We start from the raw sequence: 12,445 nt of genomic DNA on the forward strand, positions 1-12,445 counted from the left end.
GTCAGGGGCTGGGGTACCCCAGTGAAGAGGAGTAGGTTTGTGATGGTTTGTGAGGATCCTGCTGGGTTCATTTGCACCTTGCTCACATGCAGACCCCTCTGAAGGGGAGGAAGGTATCTTCAGAAGCTGTGTCTTAGGAAATCCCACTCTAAAATACACTGAATTTGGGTCAGGTTTGTGGTAGAATCTTAGTGGGTTTCAGCAGTACCTCACGAGACTTAGTTTACCCCTCAGAGTCTGGTCTGGAGGTTGAAGCAGTAGGTCATGGGTGATTTCTCAGCAGGGGCTGGAGGTAGTGCACTTGAATCTTCATGGGGATTTGTGCTGAAGCTGGCTTCTAGTTGGCACAGCTGAGTATGTCAGGACTTTGCTCAGCACCTCATTGTCCTCACCTGCCATGGGAGCTGGCCTGCCTTAGACATCTGTCTAGGCTGGGAAAGGACATCTGTCCTCTGGTTCAAAGGATGATCTCTGTGAAGTCACAGCATGGCTCGATTTGGTGCTTTGGCTCCAAACTTCCTTTGGAGCTGTGTGATCCAAAGCACTGAATTACAACCCTGCAAAAAAAGATGCAGAAGCTATTTCAGTAGCAGAAATGATTGAAGATGTTCAGGTGGGAATAAAGCGGTAGGAGGGGAAGAAAAACCACCCATCCTCTTTGAATCCAAGAAGGCAAAGGAGCCTCTTCCTGTACTTTTAAGAGGCTGAATGTGTCCATCTTTGTGTGTCTGTCTGGCCCTGTCTGTGGTCTGGAAGCACAATGAGAGGAGTTTTACCTTTCCAGATGAGTAATGACAGATCTCCACTCTCCCTTTCTTGGAATGATGCTCTCTGCACTTGCAATTCCAGGTGGAGTTGTCCTCAACCCTGCTTACTACGGCATGCACGGCCACACCAACACCATGATCCACGAAGTGGGACATGTCCTGGGGCTGTACCACGTCTTTAAGGGAGTGAGCGAGCGGGAATCTTGTGACGACCCCTGCAGGGAGACCACTCCATCCATGGAGACAGGAGACCTGTGTGCTGACACTGCCCCCACCCCAAAGAGTAAACTCTGTCGGGATCCAGACCCCACCAATGACACCTGTGGCCAGACACATTTCACAGGGACACCCTTCAACAACTACATGAGTTACACAGGTAATGAATAATCGTCTTTGGGAGTCACAAGGGGTCACCTTCCTTAAAACTTGATTTTCCTTCCCTTCTACCTCCTTCAGTAGTGCTTTACCTCATTCCCTAACCAACAGGGTCCCTCCTGTGCCTTGGGATGAGTGCATGCAGTAGCTGCTTAACCACTTTCTTCCCCAGGCTATTTGTATCCATCCCTCTCTTCCTGCCAGTGGGTCCCTGCACATTCACCAAGGCTGCTCTTGTCTGTGTGTGCCTTTGTTCTCTGGCCCTGAAGCTATTATTATTATTATTATTATTATTATTATTATTATTATTATTATTATTACTACTACTACTACTACTCCTAGCATCGTCATTGTTGTTATCGTTGTTGTTGCTAATTATTAACCTCCTGAAGCCTTTGGCCCTGGCTCCCGAAGGCATGCCGCAGGGTGCGGTGTTTCTCCTGCCGTGCCGGGAGGAGCGGGGCCGGAGGAGCAGTTCCACGCCCTGCTGGAGCCTCACTGCGGGCGGTGGCAGTGCCCAGGTGTCGGTGCTGGGCAGGTGCAGGGACACGGAACTGCTGAGGCAGTGCCATCTTGTGGCTTTGGGGACACACGACACCGGAGAGCCCCGGCAGCAGAGCCACCGCACGCCGGGGACTCCCAGCCCTCCCTACAAGTCCCCAAAAAAGCTCGGTCAGGAGGAAAGGTGCGTGTGCCGTGCCTAAGGCTCAGGCCGGGCTGTCTTCTCCTCCAGATGATGACTGCACCAACAGCTTCACCCCCCAGCAGGTGGCCCGGATGCATTGTTACCTGGACCTGGTGTACCAGCGCTGGGGCCACAGCAAGAAGCCGGCGCCCATCCCCATCCCTCCCATGGTCACGGGGCAGGCACAGGACTCCCTCAGCATCTACTGGCTGCCTCCCATCAGCGGTGTCATCCACGAGAGGTGAGGGAGCTGGGCTTGCCGTGGTCCTGGGCTTGCACAGGAGCCTGCTAGAAGGGACGAGGGGTCTCTGTGGCGTGGACCTCCAGTCCCACCCTGGTGATCTCCAGCAGAGCCCTCTGACACGAGGGCTGCTGCCATGGCCCCCCAGCAGATGGGCTCTGCTGCAAGCTTCCCGCTCTCGGGGTGCTGGGAGCAGAAGCCAAAGAGCATCAGGAGGCAAAGCCAGCTCTTAAACCCCAGAGTGCAATCAGGGAATGAAAAACGAGCTTCATTTAGCACTTATTGTATAAAGTAGCTATTTACCAGGAGGAAATGCAGCCTTGTGGTTAAGGCAGGGAGCTCGAACCACAAGAGCTGGGTTTCGTTCCCAGCACTGTCATGGACTCACAGAGCAGCTAACTGGGGGTAAGTCAGGAAACTTTTCAAGCCAGAGAAATGATGCCAAGGAACCAGAGTTGTTTGGCTGCTGAGCAGTGCACAGCCATGACTGTTGGGTGGCTGGCTGTCTTCTCCCCACTAAGGGAGCCACCAAGACCTGGATACACCACCAGTGTCTCTATTCAGCAGCCCTTCTTTACTAAAATATTTCAATTTCCACCAGGTTTTAGGTAGTCAGACTTTATTTTTAGGGTTTTTTTTTGGTTTTTTTTTTTTTGCTTATGGGATCATAAGAACATACTTAAAGAACTTTCAAACTTGTTTTGAAGCTGCTTCATAAAGCTGTCTTTTATAATTAAAAGGAAAATGCTGTGTGATGGCTGCTGGGGCACTCTTGGGTCAGTGTTTGCTGACTTTTCAAAGAATGGGTGCTCTCTACAATGAGCCTTTTGCTCAGGAGTAACAAGAGCACATGCATGTCACCTCACAGACAGGAGAGACTCTGAGTGCTAGGTAGCCTTGAGTCATCCAAATAAACTGCTTTGTTGGGGAATTTATGTGATTTGGGAGCAGGAAAGCATTGTTCTAGAAGGGAGGCACTTTGAAACCATCCCAGGTTGTCACTCATAGCTGTCTCAGGAGCTGATCCATTGTGGCAGTCCTGCATCCCCTGAGAAGAACTGGCCAAGGAAAGTGGCTGAGGCTGGCTCTTATCACAGAAAAGTGCCTTTATCTTTCCTGGAGAGCACAGGAATTGACATTATTGTGGCTGGTTAGTATTACAATAATGCTGAAAGCCAAAACCTGACTCTGGGTTTAGCAGAGAGTGCCTTAATTGCACCCACTCTAGTCTAGAGGCATTGGTCTGGGACGTGTGGGGTCTGTTAGCTCTGACTGGAGGGGATGGGACAGGTTATTCATCTAAGACAATCCAGAGAGCATGGAGAAGAGGAGAGATTAAATCCAGCCTGTCCCATGGGCACTTGTATTTCCCTGTCTTTGAAGAAGCTTATTCCAAGCAGGATGATATACCTTGGGAGTTTCTGAGGCCTTAGCTCTGCTTTTCCAACTTCCTGTCTGGTCCCACCTGGACAAATGTGGATGGGAAGTTAAATGGTCCCATTTAGGCATGCCAGGGTCTGTGCTCTGTCAGCAGGGAGCAGGACACGCTCTGTGACAGCTGTGCCGAGGATGGCACCTTCCGTCAGTACGTGCACGAGGCCTCTTCCCCTCGGGTCTGTGATTCCTCTGGCTACTGGACCCCAGAAGAAGCAGAAGGTAAATGTCTCCTCTCTTTTCTTGCCTGTGAGTCCCCAGACAGAATCTTTCTGGTACAAGGAAAAGAATTTTTTTTTTTTTCTTTTCTTTTAGAGCATCAGTTTCTGTAGTGCAGGAAGAACTTCTTGGTGCCCAGGGAAAAGCTGGTAATGGCCATGGCTTTGAACAAACTGACTGGCACCCCAATATTAACCCAAATCATTGTTCAGACAGGTGTTGTTGAGAGATACTGACCAAAGGGAGGAGCATTTAAATGAAATCAGTCCTAAAATATAGATCTTGGGACCTCATTCAAAACCTTAGGGACATTCCCAGACTCTAATGCAGTCTAGTCCAAAGACAGCAAGAGGAACTCTGTGCTGAGTCCCACTGAGTCTATGCCAAGCCCTGGGCAGACTATTCCTCCCTAGCAAGGCCCACAGCAGCCAGGCATTACATTCTCTCTTGTGCTGAGACCCAGATGTTGGTTTACAGACCCACCTTGTGGGCACAGTGGTGACTTTCAGGGTCACAAAGTTGCCAGAGGAGCTCTTGGGCTTTTCTTGCTGCCTCAGTTACTCCAAGAGCAGGGTGGGGGAGGCAGGAGAGCAGGGGAGCTGACTCTGGGAGCTGTGTGAGGTGCATGTGTTGCTGCTGAACCATGCAGAGCCAGAGATGTGGTTCTGTGTGTCTGTAGTTATCACAAGTGCTTGTTGGCTCTGATAAAAAGGGAGTTTGTGGGCTGCAGAAACTTTTAGACTTAAATGGGTGAAGGCTTTGAATTGGTGCTGGGCCCTAAGAAATGCTTCCAGTGGACAATGAAGACAAGGGTACTTCTGCTACAGAATGATAAAATTCCAGTGATCCTTTCAGGGTCTGAAAGGCCAGCACTCCATTTCTCTAGCTGAGTGCTAATCCACCATCAGGGGAGGCAAGTTGGGGCTCTGAGGTTAGTCTGGGCACTGTCCTGGAGGTTCTTCTGGAAAACAGCCTTCCAGACCTTCTTCCCTGCTTTGGACCTGGGCCCTTCCTGACTGTGACCTGTCCCAGTAAGTGCTTGTGCAAGGCTTCAATCTCTGCTCTGCTTGGAGCGTTCGGGTGCCCTTGGCAAAGTTTCTGCACCTGTGGGGCTACAGAGCAAGTGTCACATTCCTCAGCTGTGTCTAGGCTGTCCCTAGATCTTCACACTGTGTCCAGCTGCAGTGTGGATACCATTGCTCCCATCTGAGAGGGCTATGAGACACCAGGTCTGCTGAGCCTTGTGCATATGTGCAAATACCCAGGAGCTGGGAGACCAGCAAGGATTATTACTTTCCAGAATGTTAGGACAGGTGCCACCAGGTCTAGAACATGCCTGTAGTGGGTGTAAACCCACACAGGTGCGCAGTTGTAGCCCAGTACCCTGGTTTTCACCAGCTTCCTCCTTCTCCCAGGTCCTCCAGATGTGGATCAGCCCTGTGAGCCCAGTCTGCAGGCCTGGAGTCCGGAGCTCCACTTGTACGACATGAACATGACCGTGCCGTGCCCCCAGCCGGATGGCTGCATCCTGGAGCTGCGCTTCCTGCGCCCTGTCTACCCCGATTCTCTCACCCTCTGGACCACGTACCTCTCCACAGGCTCTCCCAAGGCGCTGTCTGACATTGAAATCCTGACAGAGCAGGGGGAGTCCATCCACCTGGGCCCCCTGGACACCTTCTGTGATGTCCCCTTTACTGTGAAGCTCAATATCCCTAAAAAGATGTCTGGAGTTAAAATCTATACCTTTGACGAGAGGATGGAGATAGACACAGCCCTGCTGACCTCCAGGCCCCACAGCTCCCTGTGCTCAGCCTGCAGGCTGATCCAGTACCGGGTGCTCCGTGACCCCCCATTTGCAGATGGGTCCCCAGCCACCCCCCTGCAGGCACACCGCCAGTTCATCGACACGTGAGTCACAGAGCTGCTCTGTCTTGGGCTGAAGGGGTGGCTGGGTCTGGTTTTATTACCTCTTTGTGTCTTCTCTCCTTGAATCCCTGGATGGTTTTGCTTCTGTTTTTGTTTATCCTTCTGTCCTCCCACTCTGCCCACAAGTGTGTGGCAGACCCACCATGCTAGAATGACCCTTGAGCCTAGGTTAACTGGAAGGAGCTTATTAAACCCAGAAACATTTTCCCCATCAATATAACCCATAAAATTACATTTCCCCCATCAATACAAGGAGTAAAATGATTGCTCAAGCTAATACCCCTTCTCCCTAGCTCAGACCCTTGGGAAATAAGCAGTGTGACCTAAAAGAGGCTTTTTCCACAGGCTCTGCCTCTGGCAGAGTATGAAGACACATCAGATTGTGATACTGCATGGATATATAGTGATGTCTATAGTTGTGGTGAGCAAATCTCAGTGTTGCAGATGTTGCTGTTCCCTCCAGTTCTCTCTGTTCCTGCAGGGAAGTCACACCTGGGCAGGTGTACCGCTACCAGGTGCAGGTAATCTCTGGGACAACCTCAGGAGAAGCCTCCCCACCGCTCGTCCACGTGCATGGAACACCCTACTGTGGGGATGGGAAGGTGACCACGTAAGTTGAAAATCCCAGGCTCTCAGCTGACGTTCTTTAAGTTGTCAGGTCATCCTGCCCCAAAGAGAAGCAGCAGGTGGGTCCTCCATGCATGGGTACATGGCTGAAAATGCTGCAAAAATCCCTCCAGCAGACTGAGCTGTAGAGCTTGTGGTTTGTTAAATGCTGTATTCATAGGAGATGGAGCTTCTGAGAGGCATGGTCTGCATGAGGGGTCCAACCTGAACATCCTCTCTTCTTGACTTCAGTGCTTGGATTCTGGCCCATCTCAGCAAACTGTTGCAGAGTCCAACCCAAAGGATCTTCCTTTGGAAGTGGGCAGTATAACTTTTTGCACAGGGCACTGCAGGAGTAAGTTCTGCAAGAAGCACAGTCCCATATAGTGCAGTGTCTTTGGAGAGCTGTCCAGTCTCTGCTCAGAGACCCCAGATAATGAGGGATGCACCACCTCTACACTGAGAGAGCCCAATGCTTCACCTGCTCTGCCTGGGAGATAATTATTGCCTGGGAGATAATTATTTCAGATTTCCTTATCTGAGCTTTTTCAGATCTCCAGGATACTCAGGATCACTTTCATTGGAAACCAGTTTCCTCAGCGGGATGGCAAAAGGGAGTGGAACCTTCTGTCTCTCCCTTCTCCTGCCTCCTTCTCCAGCTCCCACTGAAACCCCAGCCTCATTTCAGAACCTCCTCCCTTCTCCAACACTTGCTTTCTGCAGAAACAGGTCTTCCTGATGCTTAGTTCTCTGCTTCTTCTATTCTCCCATAGTTCTTGCCTCAGGTCTTACAGCAAAGTCACAGTACAATCATGTCTGCTCCCAAATGCTGTGATTTTAACTTCTTTTTATCCCCTGGCAAGGTGTTTTCTCTATTGAATTCCATGTGTGGTTCTTCCTTTTGAACTGCTTCTGTGGAAATAGAACCAAGATAAGGGGTCCTCACTTATAACTGGGCAGGAGCACAGGGGTGTTGAGTCAAAGGGGGTAAATAATACATTTGGCTGTTTCCCTCTTAGGAGCCTGGAGGAGGAATGTGATGATGGTGACTTGCTGGATGGAGATGGTTGTTCCAGGAAGTGTAAAAAGGAAAAAGGCTTCAGCTGTGTCGGTGAGTCCAACTGGATTGAGACAGATACAAATGGATTGACTCCTTTTGAGGCATGAGTCAAAACTGTACATTATTCACACTGCTCTTTAGAGCAGGGGGCTGTGCACCTCACTGCAGCAGAGCTGGGATTTGCAGCTGGAGTGCTCCATGGATCTTGTCAGGCCCTTGTGGTGGGAAAACCCCAGGCTAATGAGACAGCAAACCCCTTATAATGGGAGGAGGTGTGTGTGCCTGGAGGCTGGTTTGTAAGCAGCTCATGCCCGTTCTCCCTGCAGGGGAGCCAAGCCTGTGCTACGTTCATGATGGGGATGGTGTGTGTGAGCCCTTCGAGAAGAAAAGCAGCATGCTGGACTGTGGTCCACACACTCCTGAGGGATACGTGGATCTGTGGGCAGTGAAAGCCTATGCCTCCCAACAGGATGCCAAGTCCTGCCCTGCTTCCTTAGTCACTGGAGAGCCTGTTGTAAAGGTGAGTGAAGTCATGGACCAAAAAAAAAAACCAAAACTTTTCTGGCATAATGTGTGCTGGGGTAGGCACAAACAAAATCAGCTCTGGAAGCATTCATTGATTACTACCTTCCCAACCAGGGACTGAGTGGGAGGCCTGGGCATTTCTCACACTCCTCTGGCATCAGGCCTTGAGTTCAGGAACTGCAGTTCATGGAGAGGCGTTTCATCCTGGCAGGGAGCACCTCCCCCAGCCATTCATTTCACTGAACAGTGACCACCCCATCCCAGCAGCCAAATGCTCACCTTGGAGCATGTGACTTGTCCCACTGTTGGCTTAAAAAAAATCCTGTAAATCTAATACCTTATAAGGTCAGGGCCTGAAAGGATGAAATCACACACACATCAGCATCTGTACTGCTCCCAAGCCCTCTGATCTGAAGCCAAGGAAAAATCAATGGGAGAATTCCCATCTTTCATACGGGCTTTGGAGCAGAGCCTGGAGGGGATTTTTCCTGATTGGTGTTAACGTGGTGTGTATGTTCTTTCCTAGCAAGCTGAAGAAAGGCAAGAAATATGTAAAAAGATCATATTTAGCCCTTTCCACATGTGTTTCTACTGACTTGATATGAGGAACGATCTTCTTGAGACCTGCAGCATGATTAAACTGCCCAGATATACATGTCTAATGAGGTACCTTGGGCTCAGGTGTCTGTTCCTTTACAATGACACCTGTATCTCCCAGGTTTTGTCTGCCAGGCCTGTGGGGATGTCTGGGATGCCACAGGGCATTGAATGGAACAGAAGAGTGTTATTCAGGCAAATGAATCACACCTTTGTATCTCATGAGCCCAGCCAAAATCAGGATGCTGTGGTCTCACCTACCAGCTCACAGCTTGGCTCATTGTTTGTTACTCAGCCCCAGAGACACCATGAGATGCTTAAACGACACATTTACAGCACCCCAAAATGGCAAAGGTCTTCTGTGCACATGTGTGGGCAGTGAGATGTCTCTTGGGAAGCCACATCCTAACTGTCTTCATGCTAGGAGCCACCTTGGGGTCCTTCTCAACACTTGTTGAATCTTCCTTGAAGATTTTGTAGGTGCTGTTTTTCTCTCCTTTCCTTGTAATCTTCTGGCTTGAAATAAATCTCTCCTTTCAGGTATGTAAATCCCACCTTCATGAGGTGCCAAAGGACCTTTTGGAGGCTGCTTGGTTTCCCTGTACTCCCAGCCAAGAGAATGCCCAGGAACCAAATGAGAAGATGCTCTCGAGAGATGAGGGTGTTTGGCTCAAGGTAAGTGAGGGTGTATGGTCAGGCACAAAGGATTTGTTTGTCTTTACCCAGCTCTGGTGACAAAACCCATCCTTTTCCTTCCTGTAGGAGCTACAGCAACCTTTAAAACTACTCATGTAGTACTCCATATGCTACGGTGCTCTTCATAAATCCCAAAATACCTGTGTCTGTATCTTTACCTGGTTGCCCCACTCCCACTGTGAACAGCAAACCCATCCTGGGGCAGATTGCCAGGAGAAGGACGGTGCATGAAACCAAAATACCACAGAAATGCCTCGAGGCTGAGAAACAATTTGCTCCTGACTCTCCTGTTCAGTCAAGCTGTGCTTTACCACCCCCAAAGGGTAGGCACAGGCTGTGTTAAAGTCCCAGTTGCCTCTGTTCCCCGTAGCTGGGAAGAGCAGCAGAGGGCAGCAGGATATCCTCTGCCATCCTGAGGGGTGCCAGTTGTGGCACACAGGTCCTTCTGATGACTCCAAGACGCTGGTCCTGCAGCCCAACAGGGGCTTGGGGGGTTGTCCCTGGCAGGTCAAACCCCTCTGTCCCAGCAGGTAAAGGAGAGGGACAGAGGAGGGCTGAGGGATAGGCCACTGGGATTTTTACAGCGTTGGGTTTCTGACCACAGGCACAGTTTAGAGGTTTTGTGGCTGCTGCCTGGTGTTGCTGGAAAGCCGGGCTCTGGCTCCCTCTGCACTCTGAGGGGCAGCTTGCCCTGTTTTGTTTGAGGTTCTCTAGAGAAGGCGTCTTTCCCCAGATGCTCAGACAACTTAGTGAATCATCAAACCTCAGTCAACAAGCATGGGTACTGCTCTGAGGTCCTCTGTCTCTCCAAAACAACTTCCTTTAACCTTCTAATTTTCCCTCTTTTCCTTGTCTGTGTGCTCACAACCCACTTAGTGGCTTCAGTCTCTGGCCATGACTAAACCTGCCTCCTTTCTTCCTTTGCTAAGGAGAAAGCAGTAATCCTCCCCCTTGGCCTTACCTAGATGAAAGCTTGCTTTCCACTTCTCAGCAGGGGTTGAAACATGTTACAGTTTTATTGGAGCTTGTGGTCAGTTCTCTTCCTCTATGGATGTTTATACTAAAGACTTTCATTACTGGTTCTCCGTGCTCTCTCTAGGAGTGCTATTATTTTCCGCCCATAAAATTATTTATGGACTAGTAATAAATATGCCTTTCTTTTTTTTTTTTTTTTTTTTTTTTAAGAGTTGGCCTGATTGGTAACATATTGGCTTAGGAAAGATGGCTTTTTGTTGACAATTTGCCTAGCACAGCTGCCTGCCCAGACAGGAATGGTGCTGTTGATGCACATGTGTACCCATGTGCATGGGGCGTTGGGTGTCCACCAGCTCCCAGGGCCATTTTAAAGCTGTTGCATCTGTGTCTCCTGGGTTAGAGCTGCATCACAGAACTCAGCAGATGGTAGGAATCACTTCCTACAGCATTTCTGAAGAGGTGGCATCAATGAACAAGGGGAGTGGCTGGGGCAAAGGATCATGGAATGGTCAGGCTTGGAAAGGAGCTTAAATGCCCTCTAGTTCAAATCCCACTGCCATGAGCAGAGACACCTTCCACTAGACCAGGTTGCTCAGAGCCCCAGCAGACCTTAAATGTTTCCAAGGATCCACAACTGTCCTGGAAAACCAGTGCCAGTGTTTTACCATGCTCACTGTCATGCTGTAATTAGGCTTTGGGCAAGAGGTATGTGTCTCTGTGCCCCTTGGGTCTGTCTGCACATGAGAATTGTTACAATTTGCAGATCTCCAGCCATGCTTTGTTCTCAGTTTTTAATACACCTGATGAGGAAAGACATTAAAATCACTTGTAAGCAAGTCAGGATGTGTAATGCAGGAAATTAAAGAAGGGGGGAGAGGGAGGGAGAAGAATTAAGAAGATAGCCTGCTGTGGCCAAGCACATAATACATATTGAAAAGGATTGGGATGTTAATCAAGGCAGCTGCTATTGGCCTAACTTGAGGCCAGTGCCTTTCACCCTTATGGAGATGCACTGTAGGAAAGGAAAGACTGAACTCTCCACCTCAAGATGTGTAGTCCAGGGAAAGCCTCACCCAACTACTCCAACTCCCTCTCCTGTCCTGAGGAAGCACACTTGGAGGTTGTGTTAAAATCATCCAGGTCCTTGGCACTTCACAGCTGTAGCTCTGTCCTGGTGGGCTCCTTGTTTGTGAGTGCTGCTGGCTTTTCTCTCTCTCTTTTCCTCTCTTCTCGCTTTCCTGTTTTTTTTCCTTCTCTCCCACTTATTTCACCAAGGGAGACAGGATATACCAAATAAAAAAAATTGAGCCCTCTGGTCCACTCCTTGCAGCCAGGCAGCCCTGTAAGCAGGCAAGCCCTGGCCACGGGAGCAAGGAGACAGCAGTGGGGCCTTGCTCATGGGGCTTTTGCTGATGAGCACCTCCCTGCAGGGTGGGACCCCTGGGCTGAAGCCCAAGGTTTTCCCATGTGTGAACAATGCCTGACGTGGCATAAAGCACCCTGAGGCTAGGCTGCCATCACAGATTGCATGGTTGTCCCCTCCGTTCCCACAGTCTGCTCCTTGGGCTGTGCCTGGCCAGCCAGTACTTGTCTTCTTTCCAAATACACCTTTGCCTCGAATTTCTGAGCTTCCACCACGCCAGCATTCCACAAAAACACTGTATCGGGTGGATCTTGATCAAAACACATCTCGGCACTGGGGGAAGGGGGGGTACCAGGGTGGAGAGAAAAACATTTCTGTCTTCTTACTTCCAAAGAACATCTGCACTGCCATGATTGATGCCATGAGTTTCCCACCTACTTCCAGCTGCCTTCAGGGTTGTAGACAAGTAGCAAGCTGCTGGCTCTCCTAGCAGGCAAGGCTTCTTCCCATGAATCTTTCCACACGTAGCCTGGTGGACAGTTTGCTGTCACAACGGGTACTGGCGACATTCTTTGGGCTTGTTTTGTTTTTTGTCTTTTTTTAAGGGCTTTTTTTTTGGAAATATTTTGGTGGCAAGGCTGATAGCTGTTGTCTCTGGGTGCCTCACTTGCCTGGCCAGCTCTGTGTGGGGTGGGAGTCCAAGCCTGGTGAAGGGGGAGCAGGAAAGAGGCTACCCAGGTCTTGCTCAATTTCAAGAGTAGCAAATGCAGATGCTGTGGGATGCAGATGTCAAGGTGGGACTGAATATGTGAGGAGAAGGCTAGTGGAAGGCAGAAAGGAAATTCAGAGGGAAAGGACTGTTTTGCCTCCCTTCCTTCCCCCTTCCCTCCTCCCCACCTTTTTGCAGCCCTGCAAGGTCTCTGGTCCCTTGTGCCAGTTCCTGCTGTTCTACTGCTCCCTCTTTCTCTCTCTTGCC

General features: G+C 50.0%; 1 protein-coding gene across 1 annotated transcript in view; it reads left to right on the plus strand.

Annotated features, from left to right (window-relative positions):
* PAPPA2 (pappalysin 2) overlaps positions 1-12,445 on the plus strand; it is an 87,417-nt gene that overhangs the window by 34,527 nt on the left and 40,445 nt on the right. The window contains exons 4-11 of the mRNA XM_058842938.1: positions 850-1,143; positions 1,876-2,068; positions 3,603-3,724; positions 5,137-5,629; positions 6,129-6,257; positions 7,273-7,364; positions 7,640-7,833; positions 8,976-9,110. Of these exons, the coding sequence (XP_058698921.1) occupies positions 850-1,143; positions 1,876-2,068; positions 3,603-3,724; positions 5,137-5,629; positions 6,129-6,257; positions 7,273-7,364; positions 7,640-7,833; positions 8,976-9,110 (1,652 nt within the window). The remainder of the gene's footprint in view (positions 1-849; positions 1,144-1,875; positions 2,069-3,602; positions 3,725-5,136; positions 5,630-6,128; positions 6,258-7,272; positions 7,365-7,639; positions 7,834-8,975; positions 9,111-12,445) is intronic.

Source organism: Poecile atricapillus, chromosome 7, assembly GCF_030490865.1.
Source record: "Poecile atricapillus isolate bPoeAtr1 chromosome 7, bPoeAtr1.hap1, whole genome shotgun sequence".
In the NCBI taxonomy this organism is placed as follows: Eukaryota; Metazoa; Chordata; class Aves; order Passeriformes; family Paridae; genus Poecile; species Poecile atricapillus.